The 27,965-nt window shown below is 36.7% G+C and overlaps 1 protein-coding gene across 9 annotated transcripts; it reads left to right on the forward strand.

Moving 5' to 3' along the window:
* The first annotated feature begins 2 nt into the window (after positions 1 to 2).
* Positions 3 to 27,911, forward strand: scube2 (signal peptide, CUB domain, EGF-like 2). 9 transcript variants are annotated; one of them, XM_051115387.1, is made up of 23 exons: positions 3 to 787; positions 1,121 to 1,243; positions 1,493 to 1,618; positions 1,863 to 1,997; positions 4,426 to 4,551; positions 4,645 to 4,761; positions 6,686 to 6,775; positions 7,368 to 7,484; positions 9,031 to 9,153; positions 9,520 to 9,636; positions 9,735 to 9,857; positions 10,177 to 10,293; positions 10,382 to 10,471; positions 11,838 to 11,942; positions 12,641 to 12,802; positions 13,046 to 13,252; positions 19,820 to 19,990; positions 23,198 to 23,365; positions 25,702 to 25,863; positions 26,005 to 26,202; positions 26,387 to 26,539; positions 26,629 to 26,708; positions 26,900 to 27,911. In XM_051115387.1, exons 1-23 carry the CDS (start codon positions 700 to 702, stop codon positions 27,044 to 27,046), a joined length of 3,045 nt encoding a protein of 1,014 aa, XP_050971344.1. In that variant the 5' UTR covers positions 3 to 699; the 3' UTR covers positions 27,047 to 27,911. The 9 variants fall into 9 exon arrangements, with proteins under 9 accessions (XP_050971344.1, XP_050971345.1, XP_050971346.1 ...); XM_051115388.1 differs by having other exon boundaries at positions 13,049 to 13,252; XM_051115389.1 differs by having other exon boundaries at positions 4,429 to 4,551.
* Positions 27,912 to 27,965: the final 54 nt, after the last annotated feature.

Genomic DNA, 27,965 nt, shown 5'->3' on the forward strand with positions numbered 1-27,965 from the left:
TTCAGATAGAAAGCAGTTATTTAAAAAAGTAAAAATATTTCACAATATTGTTGCTTTGCTGTATTTTGAATCAAATAAATGCAGGCTTGGTGAGCAGGAGAGACTTGTTTAAAAATAATTGCAAATCTTGCTGTTCAAAAACATTTGACTGGTAGTGTACTTTAAAGAAGTAGCCAAGTTTTAACCATACAGTATATGAAATAGTATAATTTTAAAGCTAGACCACACAGATGTTTACAGTGTAAGCTTCTATAATTCACTACAAATGAATACACTACAAGAGAATGTGCTATGTTTAGCCTAATCTTGAGTTTGTAAATCTATTATATCCCACTTTTTCTGGGTCCTATTTTATTCTGTGACATTAAAATCGATTCAGTCCGGTCTACACGGGCTCTTGGAGATCAATAAAAGGAACACTTCTGTGTGAATGCGCTCACACCCCCATCCCCCGACACACACACACAGAACCATGGAGAGAGACAGAAAAGGCTCTCTTTCACACACACACACACACACACACACACACACACACGCTCACACGCGCACGCGCGCGCACTCGCTCTATTGCACACATCTTCTGTTGAAGCGCTCACAAGCGCGAATCCACTGACAAAGTGCAGATGAAAATGAGTGGGACACTCGTGCTAGAGTAAACGCGTGTTTTTGAGCTCGACCCTAAACTCTGAACCGATCACCATGGGAGCTGTTTGGACTGCATGGCTCCTCTGTTTGTTTTTGCTCTTGTTAAATACTCGCCAAAGCGCCGCACTTCCTCACAACACTGGTAAGAGTCTTCACTTTGTTACGCACGATGCTCTACACACGCAATTTCAATTGGCACGTTTTTGCGACTTGTTTACCTCCCTTTGTTTTAGATACCCTATTTGTTACTTTTTCCCTCAGAACTAAACGGATATTTTAAAAAGTGTGTTAATATTTTTTACTGACATTTCATCTTTTCTGACTTTTTGAGTATTTTTACAAACATTAGGCACGCTAATGAAGTTTATTTACAAGCAGCTCCACCAGCGATTATGCGTTTTGCAGTTCATCAGTGCAGTGCACTGTAAAGTCACCAGTGTTTACAGTAAAGTCTCGTGTTGTATTTGTGATACAGATTCAGATCAGTGTGCAGATGGAAGCGATGCCTGTCACATTGATGCTATTTGTCAAAATACCCCAACTTCATACAAGTGCACTTGTAAAACAGGCTTTAAAGGAGACGGGAAACATTGTGAAGGTAACAGCTCCTTTCCACTTCAGTTAAACAGTGTAATCTGGAAAACCTCACTTTTTACTTATTGTATACAAGCACTGTACACATAGTATGCATAGAGTGTTTGTTTTTAGAAGCTTTTTGTTCGTGTTTACTTCTTTCAATTTGGTCTTCAACAATTAAAGTGGTTTGCTGTTGTATTGGAAGTGCAATGCCCCTATAATGCAGAAATTGCAAACATTTGTCAGCCTTGATTTCTGTTCCATTTCCTAGACATTGATGAATGTGATCTGGAATACAATGGTGGCTGTGTACACGAATGTAACAACATACCCGGCAATTACCGTTGTACTTGCCTTGATGGGTTTCATTTGGCACATGATGGACACAACTGTCTCGGTAAGTACAAATTCATGAAGAAATCACATATACATGTGTGAGGTGAAAGTTAATGATCGTATGGGATGAGTTACTCCCACTACATACTACAGGTGTTTTTCATCTTTTCCACTGAGTATATCTGTACTAGCGAACAACCACATAACCAGATCTGATCACATGCCCTTGACAGAGTTATTGTGGTATATGGAAATGTGCCATTTCGTGATGTCATTATCAGTTCTTTAACACACTCTGTCTCTAGATGTGGATGAATGTGTCTTCAACAATAGTGGCTGTCAGCATGTATGTGTCAACACCATGGGAAGCTATGAGTGCCGCTGCAAGGAAGGCTTTTTCCTGAGTGACAATCAACACACATGCATCCATCGCTCCGTGGGTGAGCTACTGTCTTTAACAAACCTTTAATGGCTCTGTCTACCATGTTCACCATCATTTTAAACAAAGAATATATAATAGGGTCACAAAATGTTCTGTTCTCTCGCCCTGGATTTCTAAATTGCCTAAAATGTCTGGATTTTGCCTTTGTTTTCATACTTGCAGAAGGTAAGAAATGCAAATATGTGTAGATATAATGTATGAGGATTGTAGAGAACATGTCAATAGAAAAACAGAGCCAAAACCCAGACATTTAGGGGAAAAGACAATGTATGGATACCCTAATACATCATTCCGTAATTCATAAATGGTAAACATTTATGAATGACATGTTTCTGAACTTGGATGTCAAAAGTGCATCAAGAATGGCTTGTGTTGTGTATTTACGGAGGTGTCAGTGTGCTAAGTCAGGGGTAAGTGCAAAGGAAAGCCAACCTAATTTCTAAATGTTCTCACATAAGATCATGATTGACAGCACAATGGCCAATGACAGCTTTTAAGTTGGGTTCCCTCTCCGGGGCATTATCTATAGACCGTTCAGTTCCAAAGGGCCCATGCTGTGGGAAAGGGAGCCCCATGTTCAGAGGAACAAAACAAGTTAATAACTGCAACACTCAGGGCTTTGTGGGCTGTGTCATAGATGAGAATAAAAAACCTTTTTATGTGTCTGTAGCTTCTCAGCTGCGAGTATTGTTTTCTCCTCGGTAAATTGAGCTAAGGTTTGCAAGGCTTTCCACCCCATTTGCTTTCTCTGGGTAAACTTGCTAAATCCTATCAGCACATCCACTGAGCCGCAGAGTGAATGGGAGGAAACACTGACCCATAGACCCGCTATTGATGTCAGGTCAGGTTGTGTGGAATTAAACGCCGTTGAATTTGAAAAGAATTGCAACAACTGGTACCCCAAGGGTTTGGATATTTTTTCCCCTCTGATTAGTGATTTTTTTTTTTTTGTTTTTTCCCTAAAGCTGACTGGTAATGTAAAGATTAACTAATGTAGCCATTAACTTTATTAGGGATGTAAAGTCCATTATGTAACTGAAACACTTATTATTAAGGCTACACAAGGTTTATGTCTTAATTGGCAGTGAATGTTGATCAAATCAGTTTCTTTTCCTTTCATTATTATATGTGACTCTGGACCACAAAACCTTAAGTAGCACAGGTATATTTGTAGCAATAGCCAGCAATACATTGTATGGGTCAAAATTATAAATTTTTCTTTTATGCCAAAAATCATTAGGATATTAAGTAAAGATCATGTTCCATTAAGATACTTTGTAAATTTCCTACCGTAAATGTATCAAAACCTAATTTTTGATTAACAATATGCATTGCTAAGAACTTAATTTGGTCAACTTTAAAGGCGATTTTCTTAATATTTTGATTTTTGCACCCTCAGATTTTCAAATAATTGTGTCTCAGCCAAATATTGTCCTATAGTAACAAACCATACAACAATGGAAAGCTTATTTATTATTTTTTTCTGACATTATTAAAAAAGAATTACCCTTATTACTGGTTTTGTGGTCCAGGGTCACATATTTATTTTCTAGCAATGAGTTTTGGTTGGTTTTGCTGTTGGCAAAATCAGTGCTGTAACTTTTATTTTGGATAAATTTGTTTGTTTACATAATATATGTGTGTGTGTGCTGTGTGTAATTATTATGTAAATACACATACATACAGAATATATTTAGAAAATATTTACATGTATGCATTTTTATTAATGTAATTTATATTATATATAATTATATTTAATATATGAAGATAACGTTTTTCTTAAATATATACATGCATGTGTGTATTTAAATATACATAATAAATATACAAAGTACACACACACATTTATAATGTAAACAAAAACTTTTATTTTTGATGCGATTAATCGTGATTAATTGTTTGACAGCACTAGTAATTATTTTATTACATATAACCTATAAACTAAATAGGACACAGATTTATGTTAAAGGGATAGTTCATCCAAAAATCAAAACTGAAAAAGCTCACCCTCATGTCATTCCAAAAATGTATGACATTCTTTCATAAAAGAAGATATTTTGAGAAATGTCTTTTTTTTTTATTTGTCAATGGTCACCAAAACTGTTTGGTCACCAGCATTCTTCAAAATATCTTCTTTTGTGTTCCACAGAAGAAAGAAAGTCATAAAAGTTTGGACTGACATGATGGTGAGTAAATGATGACAGAATATTCATTTTTTTTGGGAGAGCTATCCTTTTATTATGCTATTAAAGGAATTTTCAGTTAAATACAAACTAACTAAATTATTTTCTGTGGTAATCAACAGCATGTCACAGATGCTGTAGACAGTGCTTAATTTGTATTTATCCCAGAGTATTTAATTAAATATCAATAGGTTTATGTAATACCAAAAAAAAGTGCTTTCTGATGGTATCTCTTCTTCACAGAAGGCTTGAGCTGCATGAATAAAGAACACGGCTGTGCTCACATCTGTAAGGAAACACCCAAAGGTGGCGTCGCCTGTGAGTGCCGACCGGGTTTCGAGCTGGCCAAGAACCAGCGGGGCTGCATCTGTACGTGTGAATGGCATTTCAGACCCACCGTTAAGCTGAGAAATACCACAGGACGACTGACTGATGTGATGCTGTTTGTGTTCTGTTGCATAGTGACCTGTAACCATGGCAACGGGGGCTGTCAGCACCTCTGTGAGGACACCGAGCAGGGGCCCATCTGCAGGTGTCACGTCAGGTACACGCTGCACGCAGATGGCAGAACCTGTGTAGGTAAGGCTGCTTCACTACTTTTAAAGCTTTTGTCCCAACGCACTTTTCCAGCTAGTGTTTACGATGATCTCTTGGCAAGTATTTTAAGCTGATCTATATTTTATCTACTTATGTGCAAAGGTGATGATAGAGATCTCTCATTCAGACACAAACACATGCTTTATCTGATAGTGAGGAAGTACAGCTGGAGCCTGCAGGCTGTGTGTGTGGGGTCTGCATTTATCGTTGTGTCTCTCTGCGTTCTGTTGGCATTGTCCAGGATTTTTGCTTCTGCTCTTCTTGATTGTCCTGAAGCAGAAAACATGACGATCGTTATTTATCTGCGGATACTACAACACAATGCCACAGTGGTTAGGACCGAGTCAAGCAGTCAGGGAGGTCTCTTTGCCTGGGATTGGTTGTTGTTGTTGTTGTTGTAGATGTTTTTTGTTTATGAAAAGGTGTACTTATCGGTGTGGTTGCTATTTAGGTTAGATTGCACTAGATGGCTGTGTGATGCCAGAGTAAAAAACATTGCAGCAAAATGTGATAAACAGTCTATTGTGCTTTAGATGCAATTGATAACTGTTCCTGCGTCTTTTACAGTGTTGTTCACTGTACTTTTTAATTTAATTCATTTAGCAGATACGATCATTCAAACTAACTTTCAAATAAGCCAGCAATATTTATAGTGTTCATACATTTATTTATATAGTAATTACTGTATACACAGCTGTTTGGGACTTCTTATGCTCATCAAGGCTGCATTTATTTGATCAAAAATCCAGTGAAAAAAATAATATTGCGGAATATTATTTCAGTGTAAAATAACTGGTTTCTATGTGAATATATTTTAAAGTGTAATTTATTCCTGTGATGCAAAGGTGAATTTTCAGCATCAGTGTCACATGATCCTTCAGAAATCATTCTGATATGCTGGTTTATTATCAATGTTGAAAACAGTTGTGCTGCTTAATATTTTTTTGGAACCTGTGATACTTTTTTCAGGATTCTTTAATAAAAAATAAAGTTAAAAAGAACAGCATTTATTTAAAATAGAAATCTTTTGTAACCATATGAACTACCGTTTAAAAGTTTGTGGTCAGTAAATTTTTATTCTTTCTGTTTTTGAAAAAAATTAATACTTTTATTCACCAAGGATGTGTTAAATTGATAAAAAAAAAAGTGATAGCGAAGGCTTATATTGTTAGAAAAGATTTCTGTTTCTGTTTAATTTTTGAATTAATCCTGAAAAAAGTGTCACAGGTTCCAAAATAATATTAAGCAGCACAGCTGTTTCCAACATTGATATTAAAAATAATAAATCAGCATATTAAATGATTTCTGAAGGATCATGTGACACTGAAGACTGGAGTAATGGCTGATGAAAATTCAGCTTTGCATCACAGGAATAAATTATATTTTAAAACAGAAAAAAATAGAAAGCCATTTATTTAAACTGTAAAAATATTTAGCAATATTACGTTTTTTTTTCTGTATTTTTGATCAAGTAAATGCAGCCTTCATGAGCATAAGAGAATTCTTCAGCATTTATTTGAAATTTGATTTTTTTTTAACAATTTAAATGTCTGTCAGAACATAAGAGTTATATTACTACATGTAAATGGAGAGCTCAGTTCTTATGTGGAATCATATTTTATGGCTTATTTGTATTTTTTTTTTGTATTTTGTTTGTACTAAATTGTTCATAACATCATTTATGCTATAATATGTGTAAAATATTGATTAATTGTAGGTAGTGTTATGATTTTGTTAAAAAAAATAATTAAAAATAACTTTTTATACATTGGTGTAGTAATTTGGCTGATTACATCATATTAAATTATTTTAAGATTTCAAAAAATGTATTTTTTTAGGTGACCTTTTTAACAATGTATAGACAAGATCTATATTGTTCTCATATTCTGTTGTCTGTCTTTTTTAGAAAGGGATGAAACTGCCCCCACCACCCCTGATCACAATGCCACGTCCTTGGCAGAGGTAGACAAAAGAGTTAAGCGTCGACTGCTTATGGGTAAAATCCTACCAATAACAATCCATACATAATTAACTCAATTCAAAGTATGCAGTTGCATCCAGAGAAATAGGGTTAAATATATCAGTGCTTGTAGAGAACACCAAGAAGTATTGTGTTAAACCATTTAGAGGCGTATAGCCCGGCCAGACTAAGCATTCCACAGTCTTTTAGGTAAACTGTGAAATGACTGGAGACCCACACTTCACCGCCTCTGATTTCTCTCTTGTAAAATATGTCCTGGTGATAGAGTGGTACATTTCACATGTTTTTCTCTCATGCTGAGAGAGACAGGGACTGGGGATGTTTATCATACAGTGCTGAGTGTTGTATTTGTCTCTGCCAACTCGTATTTACACAGCGCGCTGCATATGGCCTCTCTGTCCTTGGCCTTCTACATGGAGTATGATATAGTGTATAGACTTTCTGTGGAGTATGATATTGTGTATAGACTTCCTAGCACAGGCAGTTCAAATATTAATGAACTGATTGATCTTGCAAGGACTGATTTACATTATTAAATAACCTGAGGCTTTCTCTCTCAGTCCTGCTCTTTCTAATTTGTTGCGTCTTTTTTTCATATGCTCTTCAGAGACGTGTGCGGTGAATAACGGAGGCTGTGACAGCACCTGTAAGGACACATCCACAGGTGTTCGCTGCAGCTGCCCAGTTGGATTTACTCTCCAACCTGATGGCAAATCCTGCAAAGGTCTGAATCAAAATTTTTCAAGATATTTCTTTACACACATATTTTAGTTGCTTTTAGGCTAAATCTCACAAAAACATGTCCAAGACAAATTTCAACCCAGTGTCAAAAGCAAAAATTTTGGGGTCATCAAATTAATATTTATTTCAGCAGGGATGCATTAAAGTGGTCAAAAGTGACAGTTAAAGGTGTTTTACAGAATACTAATAATCAACGTATTAGAAACATTTCTGAAGAAATCATGTGATATTGAAGACAGGAGTTATAGCTACTGAAAAGTTAGCTTTGCCTTTACAGAAAGTAAAGAATATAAAAAATATATAAATAGGTTATTTTGAATCATAATAATATTTCACAATTTTACTGTATTTATCGGTAAAATACATGTAACCTTGGTTAGCATGAGACTTTTTGAAAAAAAATGTACTGACTCAAACTTTTGAACAGTAGTTATATTATATTATATTATATTATCAGGAGTGCACAAAAGTTTTACAGCAAAAGCAGTAATATTGTGAAATATTTTTACTATTTAAAATAACTGTTTTCTGTTTGAATACATTTTAAAATGTAATTTATCCCTGTGATCAAAGCTACATTTTCAGCATCATTACTCCAGTCTTTAGTGTCACATGATCCTTCAGAAATCATTCTAACATGCTGATTTGCTGTTCAAGAAACATTTTTTATTATTATTAATATTTAAAAAATATCTAAAAATTTTTTTTTCAGGATTCTTTGATGAATAGAAGGATCCAAAGATCAACATTTATCTGAAATAAAAAGCTTTTGTAACATTATATACTATACCATTCAAAAGCCATTCAAAAGAGTCAGTATAATTTTTTGTTGTTGTTGGGAAAGAAATTATAGAAATTAATACCGTTTTAGCAAGGATGCTTTAAATTGTTAAAAGTTGTGATGAAGACATTTATAATGTTACAAAAGATTTCTGTTTCAGATAAATGGTGTTCTTCTGAACTTTTTATTCATCAAAGAAACCTAAATTTTACTCCACTGTTTTCAACATAATAATAATAATAATAATCAGAATATTAGAATGATTTCTGAAGGGCCGTGTGACTGGAGGGATGATGCTAAAAATTCAGCTTTGAAATCACAGGAAAAAAATTACATTTTAAAATATATTTAAATAGGAAACAGTTAACAGTTATTTTAAATAGTAAAAATATTTCCAAATTTTGCTTTGGATCAAATAAATACAGGCTTGGTGAGCAGAAGAGACTTCTTTAAAAAAAACATGAAAAATCTTACTGGTCAAAAACTTTTGACTGGTAGTGTAGGTACACAAATGAGGGGTCTGAACTTATTTACACAGCGCATTTTTAATGTTGGTCACACATGCGCACCTGTGCACCACTTATGTGCACCCCTGTATGTTATATTTAAGCAAATTATGATTTTTTTGGAGGGTCGGGTGATAATGTCTGAAATAATATACTTGACAAGTTTCGTGAGATTCACCCTATAGTTGATCAGTCCATCTACAGTGTTCTACAGTGTGATTTGGTCCTTCTCTGTCTCTCAGACATTGATGAGTGTGAACTCCACAACGGTGGCTGTGACCACTACTGCAGGAACACCATCGGCAGCTTCGAGTGTAACTGTCGAAAAGGCTTCAAACTGCTGACGGACGAGCGTTCGTGCCAGGGTAGGATGCTCTTCTTCTGCTACAGGTCCAACACAACGTAGAGAAGCAGCGTGGGGGTTGGTGTTAGTATCTGTGTTTGTAACTTAGCTTGGAGATAAGACAGGGTGCCAGTATCGACTTGCAAGATTCCTTTGAAGATCCTTAACACAGACTAAGAGTGTAACTCTCAACCCTAAAAGAATATATTTCATTTACACACAGACAACCCCCTCTCCTTGAGGAAAAGTACCTTTCCCTGTTATTAATAAAAAAGCCTTAAATGATTTCTTTCAAACTGAATATGAAGTCTTTGAACAGGAAATGAGAACGTGTTTGATGTAGAAGCTGTGCAATTTTCCACTGAAGTTAATTTTGGTTTGATTATAGATATTGACGAGTGCTTTTTTGAGAGGACATGTGACCACACTTGTGTAAACTCACCTGGGAGCTTCCAGTGTGTTTGCAACAAGGGCTACACTCTTTATGGGCTTGCCCATTGTGGAGGTAAGGATACAAACAGCTATTATAGCTATGATAGTGTTTTATTGATTTTTGATTTACCTGAAATACTACTTTGCGTTTGTGGATTCCTCCTTTCACAGACATAAATGAATGTAGTTTGAACAATGGAGGATGTGAGCACACCTGTGAAAACACCATGGGAAGTTTTGAGTGCCACTGTCATGCTGGTTACAAGCTGCACTGGAACAAGAAAGACTGTATCGGTAAGATGAGCCTGAGTGATTCTGAATGCTGGATTTCTATATCTGATGTTGTCGGCTTAGATGGAAATCAGTTCTTCATCCCTGGGAGTTAAAAGCAGGAGATACTTTTGAGTTTCTCTATCTGGCTCTCTCTGTCTGTGCTATTGCTGAACAGATACCAGGCGCTGTCTAACTCAAATCTCACATGTCGCAATGTACGTTCATATTCTCATCTTGAACGCACTGCATTGTTGAGCTTTCTGATCTATCTTTCTAACTCATTCCGACCCAGCATGTATACCATAGCTTCACATTTAAGCATTGTGATTTTCACATTCAGAAGCAGAGGACTCTCCACTAGTGCCGCCACCTGCCAGGCCCACTCTTAACTGCAGTAAGCAGGGAGGGGGTGAGCTCTGCTACCTGACCTGCCAGTCGCAGGTTCATATCAGCAGCGGTGAGTGTTACAACATGTAGAGATCTTTCTTTGTCTACGTGCTGGAGTTTGCTTGGAGCTTCTCTGACAGCTTCACCTTCATCTGTAGGAGCTGAAGATTCATACACCGTGACCTGTGGCATGCCCCTGCCGTGCAACGCAGGAGGACAGTGGAAAGGGAATGGGTCATATTGCCCAGGTAAATACTTGTGGATGTGTGCTGGGGTTGAACTGTTCAAAATTCTCTTTAAAAGAAAAAGTAAAGTATTCACACTTAAAGGGGTAGTTCACCCAAAAATGAAAATTCTGTCATTGATTACTCACCCTCATGTCATTCCAAATCCATAACCTTCTGAAGATAAACGAAGGTCTTACGGGTTTGGAACGACATGAGGGTGAGTAATTAAAGGAGAAGTTCACTTCCAGAACAAAAATTTACAGATAATTTACTCACCCCCTTGTCATCCAAGATGTTCATGTCTTTCTTTCTTCAGTTGTAAAGAAATTGGTTTTGAAAGGGAAAACGTTTTAGAAATGTTCTCCATATAATGGACTTCTAAGGTGCCCGTGAGTTTGAACTTCCAAAATGTAGTTTAAGTGCAGCTTCAAAGGGCTCTAAACGATCCCACCCAGGAAAGAAGGGTCTTATCTAGTGAAGTGATCAGTTATTTAAAAAAAAAATTACAATTTGTATACTTTTTAACCTCAAATGCTCATCTTGTCTAGCTTTGTGTGAACTCTCTGTATTCCAGTTCAATACAGTTAGGGTATGTCAAAAAACTCCCATCTCATTTTCTCCTCTAACTTCAAACTCATCCTACATCGCTGCAGAAGTACAGACCCAGTGTTTAGAAAGTGAACATGCAAAGAAGATCAACCGCCTTTTACAAAAAAATTAAAACAGTGATGTAGGATGTTTTTGAGGTTGGAGAAGAAAATGAGATGGGAGGTTAAAAAGTATACAAATTGTAATAAAAAAAAATAACTGACTGTTTCTCTAGATAAGACCCTTCTTTCTCAGCTGGGATTGTTTAGAGCCCTTTGAAGCTGCATTTAAACTGCATTTCAAACTCATGGGCACCACAGAAGTCCACTATATGGAGAAAAATCCTAAAATGTTTTCCCTTAAAAAACATACTTTCTTTACGAATGAAGAAAGAAAGACATGAACATCTTGGATGACAAGGGGGTGAGTAAATTACCTGTAAATTTTTGTTCTGGAAGTGAACTTCTCCTTTTAACGGCAGAATTTAAATTTTTGAGTGAACTATCCCATTAATAGACTGATATTATTATGGAAATTTTGAGTGATCTTTTTGAAACCCCAAAAAGTGATATTTGAATACTAGTGTTTTAAAATATTGTAGCAATTGTTAATATTTTGAATTTGTTTACATTTTTATATTTTCAGTTTTTAATTGAACTTTATTTTAATTACTGATTTTTTTTTTTTTTTTTTTTTTACTGAAGTTATTTATTTATTTTTGTTAGTTAACAATATCAACACTGATCCCAAATGATGAATGTTATGAGTGTAAAGGTCACCATGTTTCTTCCTGTTACAGGTTCAGGAATCAAAACCATTGCTACATTTAAATCTGGACAGGGGAAGTGCAATCTGAAGCGGAGTCAGGAAAATCTTGCACAGAGCTTTAAAACCGCCCTGTCAGGTACTGGCTTCATAGCAGCACGGTTTTCACTGAAAATATACACAGTTGACTACTGAAGCAGCAATTTGTTTGCACAGGCTTTAAGTCAAAGTCTAAAGCCAACCCATTAATAAAACACTGTGACATTACTACATTTGTCAAAATGCAAGACCAAAACGGAAATCACCAGCTTTCTTTTTATTTCCTCTCTATGCAAGTAGACCCAATGAAAATAAAAATTAAGTGAGCGATGCAACAAGCCAGACACAGAAATATTTATAATAATACTATTTATTTTCACAAGTTATACATAAATTATTTGATACTGACCAATGTCATTTGGTGAGGAGGAAGTTCAAGTTACAATCTAGTCTTGCGGGCACACATTGTCCAGCAGTGTTCAGAAAAGAAGAAACTAGCTATGGCGTGCCTTTTTAAAAGAGTTCTGCTCAAGCAATCAACAACAGTTCAGACTTAGTATCAGAGAGTCCCATACTCTTCAGTGAAAGACCTGGTCTGCGTTTTCCAAAAGCATCATAAGCCTAAGCTGATAGAACCATTATCACCAGTGGAGTTACAGTTAACTGGGGTTTATGATGCTTTTGGGAAACACAACCCAGAACTTTAAATATTTTTCCCCTCATTCACTCATGTTTGATCCATACTGAGAAGCAAAGGGACTTCTAAATCCATTAAGTCTTTAATATCTATTTACTCAGATAAAAGAGCCACCGAGAATGTCCAGTTCAGCTTTGTTAGCCTGCACTGTGCCTCTTCAAGCAGACAGCAACGTAGTCGCCACGGGCGGAAAGCTGGCGAGGAGGAGGGGTCCTCCATTACCGCCCAGTTTGAGCTGGATGTGAACCTGGAGGAGGTAACAGGTTGGTTTCATGCACTGCATATGTACGTTTCAATAGAAACCTTAGGCCTCTCACTGCTTGCTTGCATCTCTCCCTCTTCCTGCTCCTGTCGCTGTTACTAAAACAAGCCAACGGGTGAAAGTATCTCCTGGTTTAAGACAGAAGTGCGTTCTGTATTCGGTAGTTGACAGCGGGCACGATATGGGTGTCTACGTGCGTATTATAATGTTGTGGACGAGATATGGTATCCAGTATTTCTCTCAGCAGAGGGCTGTGACCTGGCGTGTGTCCGGCGGCGCTCTGAGAAGCGGCTTAGGAAGACTATCCGCACTCTTCGGAAGTCCATTAACCGGGAGCAGTTTCACCTGCACTTTGCTGGATCGGAGTATGAGCTGGCTAAGAAACTCGTCCGACCCGCTGACCCTCCAGACCACTGTGGCACCGGACAGGTTCTGCTGGACAAGAAATGTGGTGAGTGCAGATATACACAAAATATACACAAAATGTTTGTTAAGATACCCATATGGGTCATTCTATAATTAGGGGTACATTTAGAATTTGACAATGTGAAAAAACCCAAACATGACCTTACATAGCTGCTTTGAAACAATCTATATTGTATAAAGTGATATAAATAAAGGTGATCTGTAGGAATATGTGCATAAAATACCATCTATGTTTGCTACTGTCCACCATGTTACATTTACTGGGCAACATCGCTGACAAGTAACTTAGTTGACATTAGTGTTTTGGGCCTATACTCAACATGGAAGCCAAGAACTACTAAGCATATGGTATGTTTAGAAATATATTTTCATAAACAAAAAAAAAAGTTTTAGTTATTAAAGTTGTTAACTGTCTTGTTAAAATTTGCAGCAATAATACTTGTGTAACACTGTTGACAGTCAATTAATCCACTCTTTGTTTGCTAGTTTAACCAATAACCTATAGTTTAGCCTTCTAGTGTTTCATCTATGTGCTTCTAGAGGAAATATCATCATACTGTGCAAATTATGCGAGAATGGGACAAACCATTCCTTTCTGAGGGGGAGGGAGTTATAGTGGGTAACTTTGTTGACAATGGTTTTTCGGCCACAAATAAAACAAGTTATCACAATAAACACTTATTATTTTTGAAGCGCACACCCAAATGTCTTGATAACCTAATCTAATTGAAGGCAAAACTATGAAATTAATTTATATTTGAGGTAATTTTCATGCTTAAATGTAGAGTAGAATAAGGAACTTTACAAAATCGGACCGCTGAATACCAAGGTTGTATGTGATATGAACATCATTTTTGAACAAAAGATATGGCTTTTTCAACATACAGTAGTATATAATTGTGTACTGAAAAATTAAGCATAAGCATTAAGCATTAGAAATATACTTCATGGACATGAGATGTACACAACAGTTATAGAATGACCCATATGTATTATATTATTTACTTGGCATGTTGGTTGTGCTCCAGGTCACTGATTTTGTCTGACAATATTTTAAATTGTAGAGTGTTTGGACTGGTATATTGTGATAGTGGCTTTGGCATCAGTGCAGGCCAGATAACTGATATATTAGGTGTTATATAGTATATTATGTATGGTGTGAGAGAGTTGGCGTAAGTCTTGTTTAAGAGGCAAGACTGGGAAACAGAAGGCTGCTGTTGGCTCTTTCAGCTGAATGCTGTTCCAACCTCAAGACTGAAGCTGAGAATGTTTTGTATGACAGGAGCACTTCATATCAGCTCGCTACAGCATATGTTCAACTTGGCATCCGTTTTCTTTAGCCTCTAGAATAAACATCTCAGAGGGACTGTATGTGAGGCACAGCAAACCCTTTGTCTGGAGGACTCATTGTGTTGAACATTATCTCATTGCCTTCATTGTCTTTGACATAAGGCCCTTTCAAAGATGTCTTTTTAGGGTGACAGCACTGCTGAGGATGTTTGTCCTCTTTTATGGTGGAAAAGTCCATTATCTCTTTTACAGGCTCAGTTTCAGCAGTGATGCAGACAACTAAAGGCTCTCTGCTTTTTCAAGGCTGTCAGTTGCAGTAAAGATTTCTTTGTAAAAGCCTCAGAGTAAAATGTTATTGCTCTGAGATTGCACTTTCATAGCTGCAGAGAGTTAGACATCTCCGTTTTTTTTGTCTGTGTGTCACTTTCGTGACGTTTCACTTAAAATTCATCAAAAGAAACTGAATGGAAAGATAAAATGAGATGACTGGTGACAAACAGTGGGTCAGAGGTGTGAAATTATAGCGCGTGATTTTAGCAGAGCTCAAATAGTTTAACTTTGGAAGACTTCAAGTTCATATTGACTTTTGCTTTGTAGTTTGGGACATTTTTTGAAATGTCTTCTTTAAAGGATTTTTACTTGAATAGAAGTCTTCATATGATAATTTTTTCATGTATTTGGGTCAGAAAGTTTTTTATTATTTTGTCAAAAAGTTTTTTAATATTTTGCATAAAAAATGAGAGTAAAAAAACACAAAAAATAAATGCTGTTATTTTTAACTTTCTGTTTATCAAAGAAAAATAAAGCATGGCTTTGCACAAAAACTAAAGCAGTTTTATAGCAATTACCGTTTCATATTTATTAAAAAATTAAACACTGCTTTCAGTATTGATATGAATGATTTCTGAAGAATGGAATAATGGCTGTTGAAAATATACACTACAAGTCAAAAGTTTTTTTTTTTAAGTCTCTTCTGCTCACCAAGCCTGCATTTATTTGATCAAAGTACAGCAAAAATGGTGAAACTTTGAAATATTTTTGTAATTAAAAATAACAGTTTTCTATTTGAATATATTTTAAAATGTAATTTATTCCTGTGATTTCAAAGCTGAATTTTCAGCATCACTACAGTCACATGATCCTTCAGAAATCATTCTAATATACTGATTGCTCATAAAACATTATTATTATTATTATTATTATTATTATTATTATTATTATTGTTGTTGTTGTTGTTGTTGTTGTTGTTGTTGTTGTTGTTGTTGTTGTTGTTGTTGTTGTTGTTGTTGAAAACACCTGAGTAGTTTTTTTTTAGGTTTCTTTGATAATTAGACAGTTCAGAAGAAAAGCTTTTTATTTCAGATAAATGCTGATCTTTGGATCTTTCTATTTCATCAATGAATCCTGAAAAAATGTACTCAACTGTTTTAAATATTGATATAATAAAAAATGTTTCTTAAATAGCAAATCAGCATGTTAGAATTATTTCTGAAGAATCATGTGACATTGAAGACTGGAGTAAAGATGCTGAAAATGTAGCTTTCATTACAGGAATACATTACATTTTAAAATATATTTAAATAGAAAACAGTTATTTTAAATAGTAAAAATATTTTAGAATTTTACAGTTTTTGCTGTACTTTGGATCAAATAAATTCAGGCTTGATGAGAGACTTCTTTCAAAAACATTAAAAAAACATTGTTGACTTTTGAATGGTAGTATTGCTGTCCAGATACCTTCTGTCTCCACCTGTGTCTATTTTGAAGTAGTTTAGGTAGATTGCAGTGATTCTCTTTCTTCTTTGCCTCAGGGTGTGGGGTTTTAAATGTTTGATCTGTTTTAACCACAGTGGGTTAAGAGTTTGAACTGAGAAAATGTGGTGACCACTAACCAGCTCATTGTTTTGCCAATCACAAGTCCCACAAGTCCAACTTTACAGATGCAAGCTATATGTCTACATCTCATTTAACATGTTTGGAAAGCGATGCCAAGTGAAATGTACACGCTTGCCAATAAGTAATTAATTGAATCCATGCTGAATATAGGATTGTAAGTTTTGCTCTTTTCACTAAAGCAGGCACACAATTAAGGTACACAGTAGTGTAGTGTCCAAGTGCCAGCTTAAATCTCTAAAAAGAGCTATTTTTTTTTTTTCCTCCCTGTTCTGGCCTCCCCCACTGGCTTGCCTCACTAAGTGCAGTTTAGCCTTTTCAGTTTGCCCACTCCATTGTAAATCCCAGTGGGGCTTGTTCAAGCTCCTGGAGTGAGTGAGGAAAATCTGTGCTTCAACACTTCTTCACAGCTTTGCAGACCTGCCTTTGCTTTTTAAACTCTGAGGGGAACCGACTGTCTTCAGAAAGGTTTAGATGGTTTTTACTTTAATCTTACCTCCATATAATGCATATTAATGTACTGTCAAACCAAAATATTAGACACCTTCAACATTTCTTGCATTAGCACAGTTTTTATTCAGACACCTTCAACATTTCTTGCATTTCCACAGTTTATTTGCTATAGTTTGGAAAATGGTAATAAAATATGCCATCACAAACAGAGGTGGACAGTGGTGACATATTTTTACTTTACTCAAGTAAATTTAAAAAGTATGTGTACTTTATCAGAGTGTTTTTCTTTGGAAAACTTGACTACATTCCAAAGCATAATGTCATGCTTTATACTGAACTACATTTCATAAATAAACGATTTTTTGGCCCTTAACATTTAAGAACATCCTAAATCTTAAATCTTTGAATTACTTTTACTTGAGTAAAAGAAAGTACGTACTAGATTTCTAATGTAATGAAGTATTAAATGATATTGTGCAGTAAAAAGTACAATGTTATGCTTTGGAATGTTGTGAAGTTAAGTTTTCTAAAGAAAAACACTCCATTAAAGTATAGACACTTTTAAGTACTTTTAGAGCGGAGTGAAAATACTTCATGAATTAGGTGGAATAGCTGTCAGCAGTCAGCTGTTAAATTTAAGTGCACAATTAGATAATACCAATTTAGGTCAACCTATTACCAGGGAAAGTGCTTAATTTTGTTCAGTCTGTGGTGTAAAAAAAATCGCATTAGCAATTAAAGAAAAAATGTGGTCAGGTCAAAGCGTCTGAATAATTTTTGGTCCCAAATTTTTATCAGTTTTACTGGTAGTCCACTGTATGAAGAATTTTTGAGTATAATATGTCACAGTTTACTTCATTTGCTATCTATAGTGACCTGTAGTAAAAAAATATCAAAAATGATATCTGGTGTCTGAATAAATTTGGTTTGACTGTAGTATTTAAAAGTGCAGCTGCTTTGTTTACAGCTAACTTGTGTTGTGGAAACGCTAACTTGTATTGCTACTGTTCCATAAGCGCCACCTGCTGTCAGCGAGTGAATCTGCATTCTCATTCAGCCGCCTGCTTTTTTGGTTTCTTGCAGAAGTTTTACATAGCATAATATCACAAAGCAAAGGTCAGACCATTCTGTTTTTGATTCAGATTTTGAAATTATATAATCTAATTTACATCAAAAACTGCTCTTGCTACATGTAACATGTTTGTTTGGATTGTGATTGAACTCCATTCTAAAAGGCTCAGACTAGGGAAAAAAACAAGTTAAACTGCGAAGCAGTCAGAATCCTCAAAAAAAAAAAAAAGTAATACGGATCACTAATTTTGCCTAATTAAAGAAATTGTTCACCCAGTAAATAAAATTATCATCATTTCGTCACCCTGATTGTCATTCCAGAACTGTATAACTTTTTTCTTCTGTAGAACGATATTTTGAAATTTTGAACATCTCAAAGCCATTGACTATAATGATATGGGCAAAAATATTGTTCAGAAAATCTTTTGTGTTCCACTGAAGAAAGTAAATCAAAAAAGTTTGGAACAACAAGTTTTTTTAGTAATTTTTGTGTGAACTTCCATGCTAATTTATTCACATCTACGTTTTGATTATTTGACATGGACTGAACATGTAATCCGTTAGTTAGATACTACAAAAACACACAATGATGAACTCTACATGAACAGCAAAGCTAAACGGTCACAGAAGGAGGGGTTTGCGTAAGTTTGCCCTCTCAGCTGCCGCTTTCCTCTCCTGTCCATAAATGTGCTAAGTTATTGTTTGCTTGTTTGTTTTTGTAGAGGGGTGTTTTAGAAGGCTGTTTATTCAAGCAAGCAGTTTAAGTGCCAAATTCCTCCTTAGGCAGGGCCACTCTGTGTGACCCCAGCCAGTGAGCGGCTCAAGAGAATTGACTTCAGTGACACCATGGGAATCAATTAGCATCAGCTGTTTGGGCCCCTGCCTGATAGGCGCAAGGAGCGATTGGGCTCCGCTGAATGGGGGGATTCACAATCCTGACCCCTTTTATTGGGTTCAGCTCCTTACCACTGTGATACCATAGTGTTTGCCTATGTCATCAAATAGGCAAAAGCCGGGGGACTTGAATAGAGGTGAAAGGTCCTTTAAACCTCTTTGGGACCATCAATTCGAGGATTCAATAGAATCGTTGCTTTGCATTTGAAAGGCTTCAAGGTTTTTTTTTTCTCTCTCTCTCTCTTTCTCCATCTCACACTCTTTTCCTCTCCTCTCTCTTACTCAGTCGCTCCGTCAAATAAAAGCAGCCCAGGACAATGTGACGGTGGCTCCTCATGGTCATTCAGGATTAACAAAAGAGAGGAAAAAATGAACTGCTCTTGAGAGAATTACATTTTCTTCTCAGAAAATCGGGCAGTTTGCTGAGGCACACATAATTGCCATGCTGTTTAAGCCTTTGTGGAATTAGCCGTCATTACCATAAAATCTCGGGAGTAAGAGGTTTGTCTAAATTCTCCTGAACACTGTCAGTTGGATGTTTGCACAGAGACACCGAGATGAAAGGAAAGTTTCTAAATTGCAATACTCACTTGTTTAAAGGACTGAACCGTACCAGTGCATGGCTTATTTTAGGGCACAGAGTGTGCAGAACACTTTTGAAAGCGGTGCAATAAATCAGAGCGGTTTATAAAGTGAACATTAAAAAGACTTTGTTCCGCTCCCTTTAATCAGACATCATAGGTTTATGCGAGGTAATATTCCCTTTGAGCGTGTTCACTAAGGTGAAGGATTGTGTATGCGTGTGAGGGCTGTTTGATGTGGGGGATCAGGCAGCTGTGGAAAGCCTCAGTTCTCTTATTTGTTTGAATTTTTGGCATAGCTGCATCAGGTCGATTTGCAGTGCCCCTTTAGCAGCTTAATGTGAGGCCCCTCTTTTGTGTTCAAACTTTAGGCTCTGTTTCATCTAATTTCTGACTTTCCTCTGCCCTAGTCAAATGCAGCGTTGGCACGTACTATGATGGAGAGCAGGGGAGGTGTTTTCTTTGCCCCCCTGGGACGTACCAAGATGAAGAGGGGCAGGTGTCATGCCACGTGTGCCCGGGGCCAGAAGGCAGGGGAATCCCAAGAACCGCAGGAGCACGCAACATCTCAGAGTGTGGAGGTGAGACTTCACAGAGATGCGCTCATGAACAAACAAGTCTGTGGGCTTTGCACTATCACACACTTCCATTGAGGTTGGTGTCTGTCAAGAGCTGTATTTTTGTCTGTCATTTTGTTTTAAATTCTGTTTCATGATTCTACCAAGTAAAGGCCTGTTCACACCAAGGACGATAACTATAAAGATGACTAAAAGAATAACTATAATCCTGTCAACACCAAGCACAATATCTTTCTGTTTATTATAAATGAGCACTGGAGTTATGTCGTCACTCATCACATGTGTTTAAAAAGGGTTAAGTTGTTGGACTTTTCAGTAGAGCCTAAATATTAAGTAGCCTTTTTCTTATTTCAAGAAAAAGAAGCTGTCCTGAATATTAAAGGATTAGTTCACTCCAGAATTGAAATTTCCTGAAAATTTACTCACCCCTGTGTCATCCACAATGTTCATGTCTTTCTTTCTTCAGCTGAAAAGAAATTAAGGTTTTTGAGGACAGTATTCCAGGATTTTTCTCTGTATAGTGGACTGTTGTTTTGAGTAGGGGTTTCCTGCAATACAGCAGGCTGTAGTTTCAGGACCGCATTTCAAGGACCCTGTAGTTTTTTTGTTTTTTTATTTGTCGTATGTATGCATTAACATCTCATACTATTTATTGCACTTGCTATTCAATTCTGTATATTATTATTTTTAAGGAAATATTGTATGTAGTTGTTTAACTGTGTACACCTAATTATTGTCCTAACCAACTCCTAACCCTAAACTTACCCCTTGGTAACCCTCTTGAAATATTTAACCTAATTTATTTCAATATATTCTAGACTTCAGTTCATTAGCCACAGCGCAGCGCTTAACGTCTGATGTGTGACCCACTTAACAAAGTGCAGTAAACAGTAAAACAGTTGCGGTACAAATTAGTATGTTTATTAGTACTTTAATAAATGTAAAATTAGTTTCCATGGATCTAGTTTTTACATCTGTTTGATGTTTCTCTGTTGGAATGGAATTGCTAGATGGCACTTTCTCAAAAAATAGAGTTCTAGAACTGTAGCCTCTGGTATTGCAGGAACATAGTATTGGGGTTGTTTTTGTTCAGACCAAAGCGAAAAGCGATCCATGTTTTTACGCTGCAGACATGCAGAGCTGTAAATGTGAACTGGTGGATCATTAAGATAATTCATCATAAAAAGCTAAACACTAACATGAATTTATATGTTTTTAATATAATACTTTATTGATAATAATTGTTTAAATTAATTTAAGTAATACTTTTGACTCATCTGTTTTCTTAAAAATTGGTACTTTAAAGGGTCATGAAACCCCCCTGTTTCAGCACTGGTTAGTTCTCACCATAGTTTTGAAAAATGCTATACAATCAATGTACTATAGTCCATTGCCACGTCACAAACTGTGACGTCAGCACAATGTAGATTTTAAACCCGGAAGATGAAAATAGAGCAAAAAAGCTCAAAATTAACCAGTTTTCTCCAACAATTAAAATTAATGGATGCTAACATTGTCATATATGATGTGCAACACAAACACCTCTGCTCAAATCTCAGAAAAAGTAGTCTGGGGTTTCATGAACCTTGAAAGAAATGTGAAGTGTATCATTTGCTGTCAGAAAAAAAGGTACAGTTCTGTTGCTAGGGTGGTACCCTAAGTTACAAAGTGAAAAGGTACATATATGTACTTTTTAAAGTACTAAAATGTACCTTTAAGGTACTAATATGTACTGTTTAGGGGTAGGTAAGGTACAAAGATGTACCTTTTCACTTTTGTACCTTAGGGTACCGTCCCAGGAACAGAACTTTTTTTCTGTGTTTTATAAAACTGTTTGTTTTTGTGAAAAATTGTATCTGAACTGTAAATTAGTTTTTACAGTAGCTTGCAGTCATTTTACAGTTTAATATTTAACCATAGACATTGCCCTACCCTACTCATATGGTATTCATTTTATTTGTGCAGGTCTTAAAAAGGTCTTTAAAAAAGTCTTAAATTTGATCTTAAAAATCCTTCAGCAATCCTGGACAAGTATACTCTGGGTTTTGAAGTTTCACGCTCGAGTTCTCAGAGACAGAGACGGCAGAAAGCACATCCTGTTTTCTTTCATTATTTTACAAAAGCGCAATGTTTCATTGTTATTTTGAGTGCACACAAAGAAATGTAGAGTCTTTACAGATTCAAAAGATGTATTACTTTTATCTGTATGACCAAAAATTACGGAGTATTTTAAGAGTGACCGCACCCGCGCCTCCATCTGTCATGCAGTAAGCTCGCTACTATTCAGCTTCCACACTCTGCACAGACACTTCAATAGCGCACATTTTTCTAGGTTAACATTAGATTGAGCGGCAATGTAAAGTTGCTACTACTTACATATTTTAAAAGAAAAGCCATATTTGAGGTCGATGAATGATAGGTGAACGTTTGGATGTCCTGCCCAATTTCTCTGACCACTCGTTTTGCTAGATAAGACAGTTATTCCTTGGCTGGGATCGTGTAGAGCCTTTTAAAGCTGCACTGAAACTGCAGTTTGGACCTTCAACCCACTGATTCCCATTGAAGTCTACTATATGGAGAAAAATCCTGAAATGCTTTCCTCGGAAATCTTAAATCAGGAAATTTAGGAGAGAACTAATCCTTTAAGTGATATAAAGGAGAAAGACGAAAACCAGAGTTGAATTAAAAAAATGAGAGCAAATGAAACTGTAAATGAGATGTCTTCCCCCAGATATCTAAGGTTGCAAAGAAAAAGTATGAATCACATCCTGTTTTTTGTTTATGCAGTAGGCAGGAAGCATACCTGTATTGATGATAATCTCACAGGCTCATGGCTAGTTGAGTTTCAGTGGAGTTTTTGTGATTGTGAGTGTGTTGGGAGGGGTCATTTCATGCAGTCCTGCAAATCCTCAAATGTCTGATTCATTCACACCAACAAAGAATTCCAGACCTGTCTTGTGTTTGGAGAAAAAAAGACACCACCATGTTTCTGCTTCTCATGCGCGGTCAAAAGGCAACTAACGATGCAGATGCCATCTTCTACTTTCTCCTGATAGACACAACTAAAAGGACTGTTAGGGTTCATCTAGAGTGGTCACTAGAGGGACGAGAGGAGGCCTGCACTTACTTGGATAATGACATCATTGCAGTTTGCTTTCTTTGGAAGGCAAAAAAGTACTGAACTTTCTTTGTCTGGCATTCTGTTTCTAGGTCAGTGCCGTCCTGGTCGTTTCTCCCATGATGGCTTTGTGCCCTGTCTGCCCTGCCCACAAGGCACCTATCAGCCTGAGGTCGGCCGCACTTCCTGTTTCCCATGTGGAGGAAGCCTAACAACCAAATATGATGGTTCTGTCTCCTTCCAGGACTGTGAGACTAAAGGTGAGCAGAAAACCCTAATAGGCACATACGCATTACTCCATTACACCTTTTACTCCCTAATCGCGTTCTGAACACACATAAATTTACCCTTCGCAAAAACCCGCCCACCTTAGTTACTGTTGCTATGTCCGACAAACAATGCCGCTCTCACACTACACATCATGTTCTCCCGCAATGAAAAATACATTGTGGAACTGAGAGAATACCGACAACATGCCGACAGACAAGACAGAGCAGTTTACTTCTGTTATGAAACAAGGTCTCAGCTTTAATATGTTGTAAGTTTTCAAGAAATTCAGACGACAAATACCATTTTGTGGGTCTTTAATGTGTAGAGACAGTTCACTGTATTGCCTTATTACAGCAATCGACACATCTTTTCTTCTTCGCAGTCTTTCCTTCTTTACTTAAAGCATGAAAAAAACGTAAATAAACATAAACATATTTTATCTCAACTACGGAGAGATGCCAATACAATACAAGTATAATCTCCTGTCTGATTTGTTTGTCAGACATAATGGCGGATTCAGCGTTATGATTGGTCAGATCGCCTGTCAGTCAAGCTGTTTGCGAAGGGTCAGTTTACTAAAATATGGCAGTGACAACCACATTAACCGTATTTACAGAAATTCTATGCAGTGTGTACAGAATTGAACTGAACAACTAGTTGTTAAAGGAAAAGTTCACTTCCACAACAGCAATATACAGATAATTTACTCACCCCCTTGTCATCCAAGATGTTCATGTCTTTTTTTCTTCAGTCGTAAAGAAATAGTTTTTTTGAGGAAAACATTTTAGCATTTCCCTCCATATAATGGACTTCTATGGTGCCACCGAGTTTGAACTTGACCAAAATGATCAAAATCAAGTTTAAATGCAGCTTCAAAGGGCTTTAAACCAGCTGAGGAAGAAGGGTCTTATCTAGCGAAACGATTGGTAATTTTCTAAAAAAAATTGTACAATTTATAAACTTTTTAACTGCAAATGTTCATCTTGGTCTAGCTCTGCTGAACTGTGTTTTCCTGTTTATGACAGTTAGGGTATGTCAAAAAACTCCCATCTCATTTTCTCCCTCAGCTCCCTCATCCTACATCACTGCAGAAGTACAGACTCAGTGTTTACAAAGTGAACATACAAAGAAGGTCAAACGCCCTTTACAAAAAAATTTAAAACCGTGATGTAGGACGATTTTGAAGTTGAGGGAGAAAATGAAATAGGAGTTTTTCGACATACCCTAACTGTCTTGTTGCAGTTTAAATGCAGCTTCAAAGGGCTCTAAACGATCCCAGCCAAAGAAGAAGGGTCTTATCTAGCGAAACAATGACCTAAGAAAGAAAGACATGAACATCTTGGATGACAAGGGGGTGAGTAAATTATCTGTACATTTTTGTTCTGGAAGTGAACTTCTCCTTTAATGGTATTTAAAGAAGAAGTCCACTTCCAGAACAACAATTCACAAATAATTTACTCACCCTCTTGTCATCCAAAATGTTCATGTCTTTCTGTCTTCAGTCGTGAAGAAATTACGTTTTTTGAGGAAAGCATTTCAGGATTTTTCTCAATATAATGGACTTCACTGGTGCCCCGATTTTGAACTTCCAAAATGTAGTTTAAATGCAGCTTAACATTTTTTTAAATACTCTACCTTTTTGAGCAGAAGTACACAGACAATGAACTTAGACGTGATTCGTAGTAGTGATGAGAAGTTCAGATTATTTTACCGACTCGGACCTTTGAGTCTCTTTCAGCTAAAAAAAAAATGAATCTTTTTCCGAGTCATTTCATTCATTTTGTTCATCTTAGCAAAATCAGCATCACGTGACAGCCCCATAATATGAACCAACGACTCGAAAAACCCGAAGACTCGAAACAGGTGAACTGATTCCAGTACAGAACCTAATAGGATGTTGCACATGCGTGACTGAACGAATCACTCCCCGAGACGACTTGTTCTTCCCGAGTCACATTAAGGATTCGTTCAAAATGAACAAATCGTTCAAGAACGACCCATCACTAATTCATAGCATCGTTTTATTTCCCGAAAAAAATGACGGATCGTTTCGCTAGATAAGACCCTTTGAAACTGCCCTTTGAAACTGCATTTAAACTTCATTTTGGAAGTTCAAAATCGGGGCACCAGTGGAGTCCATTTTATTGAGAAAAATCCTGAAATATTTTCCTCAAAATCTTGATTTCTTTTGACTGAAGACAGAAAGACATGAACATCTTGGATGACAAGGGGGTGAGTAAATTATTTGTAAATTGTTGTTCTGGAAGTGGACTTCTCCTTTAAGACAGAAACACTGATTTTAAAAATTATTTTGTTGTCCCTACAGTTCAATGCTCCCCAGGGCATTACTACAATACCAGCACCCACCGCTGTATCCGTTGCCCCATTGGAACCTATCAAATGGAGTTTGGCCAAAACTACTGCATTGCCTGCCCTGGAAACACTACCACTGATTTTGATGGATCCACAAACATTATGCAGTGCAAAAGTAAGCGCAATTCACAAAAAGTTCAATTTCAAAAACTGAACGATAACTTGTGCTTTCAATTCAGCCTACCATTTTCACATAAAAAATGTAATGTAGTTCTCTGTGTAGTCTAGCCTAAGTGGTTTCATTTGTTTCTGCCAGACAGACACTGTGGAGGAGAGCTGGGAGAATTCACCGGCTATATCGAATCCCCCAACTACCCCGGCAACTACCCGGCCAACATCGAGTGCACCTGGACTATCACCCCTCCTCCCAAGCGCAGAATCCTCGTTGTGGTACCCGAGATCTACCTTCCCATTGAAGACGAGTGCGGGGACTATTTGGTCATGCGGAAGAGCTGTGAGTGTTGCAGAACTGTGATCTGGTGTTGAATGCATTGGCTCAGCAGGGTGATTGAGAATACACATGTGAGGAAATGGGGGGAGGAGCCGCATCGATGGGCTCATTAGAGCTCTCCTTCATCTCTTGGGGCTCGAATAAGCCACTGAAGTGGTCTTTAGAAGTTTCTTTACTGTTCCCACAGCTCTGCCCAATTCAGTGACGACTTATGAGACGTGCCAGACGTATGAGCGTCCCATTGCCTTCACCTCCCGCTCTAAAAAACTCTGGATCCAGTTTCGCTCCAATGAAGGAAACAGCGGAAAAGGCTTCCAAGTGCCTTATGTGACGTATGATGGTGAGAATTGAATTGCTGAGGTGTTTGTATTGTATGATAAGTTTTCAAAGTATGTTGAGTGTTTATGATATGCATTGTGCTTGTTTTAGAGGACTACCAGGAGCTCATCGAGGACATTGTTAGGGATGGAAGATTATATGCCTCTGAGAATCATCAAGAAATTCTTAAGGTATAGTGCATTATTTTGTCTTTTATTATTACTTGATTTTAAATCAAGCACTAAAATCAAGAGGTTTGCCTCTGCAGATCCCAGTAGTAAAAACGAGACAATAGTGCCACCCTGTGGAAGATGGGAAAATATACTACATTGGTGTTTTGCCATTAACTTAAAGCATTAATGTTTTCTAATTAACTTTACAGGACAAGAAGCTTATGAAGGCCCTCTTTGATGTCCTGGCCCATCCACAAAACTTCTTCAACTACACTGCACAAGAGTCTAGAGAAATGTTTCCAAAATCATTTATCAGATTTCTCCGCTCCAAAGTTTTGAGATTCCTACGCCCCTGAATTTTGTGAAATCTTTTACGGATTGAATATTTGGCGGTCCAGACTAATTTTTAAACGACTGACCTGGAACAAATATTCCTGAATGTTCTTGGCCGCCTGCATACTTGCGGATTCAAGACGACTTCTTGGACCTGATGCGATGAGAACTCATAAGAAACTTTCCTAAATACGTCATTGGAATTTTTTTCTCCTGAAGAAAATGAACTGTTTTTCCAGTGAATGGATTAGTTGCTACCCTTCTAACAAACATGAGCTGCCACCTTTGATGAAAAGATTCTTCCTGTTTCATTCCTTTATTGCCCAGAAGTGACTGTATTACAAAAAACATGTTAATTAGCCTGAAAAAAAAAGAAGAGCAACTAGATTGCTTGTTATATTTTATAGGTCATTTCACAAAATGTGCCGTTTTTTGTGAAAACATGTTTGACCAGCGTATTTTTATTGAACATCAGAGCGCTACTAAGAATGTAGCAGAAGTTAAAGCAGTTAAAGTCATTTTTGCGAGTTTGAATGTGTTGTACATTATGTAAAAAAATTAGCATCAGCTCTCATGTTACTATATTGTATTCTTTATTGTAGCCTGCACTGTAGCCTTTTCATACATGAAATATATGTATTCTGCATTTGTCTCCAGTAAGAAACCTTAGATGTACACAGTATTTTCAGTGGTACTGGTTAGACATTATGGTCATTTGATATATCACTTATCAGCTTCTCTGCATTCACTTCTATCACACTTCCATCACCTAAACTGATTTTTGGATTAAGAGGCTCTTGATGTAGGATTGATTACTCATTGATGACATGCAGAGTAAATTAAATGTTTATATTTTTATGGTTGTACATCTAACATGTAAATAAAGAAATACACTCAAAATGTCGTTGTTGTATCAAATGCAATGTAGTTGCAGTAGCCTAG

Source organism: Labeo rohita, chromosome 7, assembly GCF_022985175.1.
Source record: "Labeo rohita strain BAU-BD-2019 chromosome 7, IGBB_LRoh.1.0, whole genome shotgun sequence".
NCBI lineage: Eukaryota > Metazoa > Chordata > Actinopteri > Cypriniformes > Cyprinidae > Labeo > Labeo rohita.

Bases quoted from the DNA above. Each gene is read 5' to 3' on its own strand.
- scube2 (XM_051115387.1), top strand. From the start codon at position 700: ATGGGAGCTGTTTGGACTGCATGGCTCCTCTGTTTGTTTTTGCTCTTG. The intron at 9,154-9,519 runs GTAGGATGCTCT...GTTTGATTATAG, and splicing joins GGACGAGCGTTCGTGCCAGG to ATATTGACGAGTGCTTTTTT. The intron at 19,991-23,197 runs GTGAGACTTCAC...TTCTGTTTCTAG, and splicing joins CAACATCTCAGAGTGTGGAG to GTCAGTGCCGTCCTGGTCGT.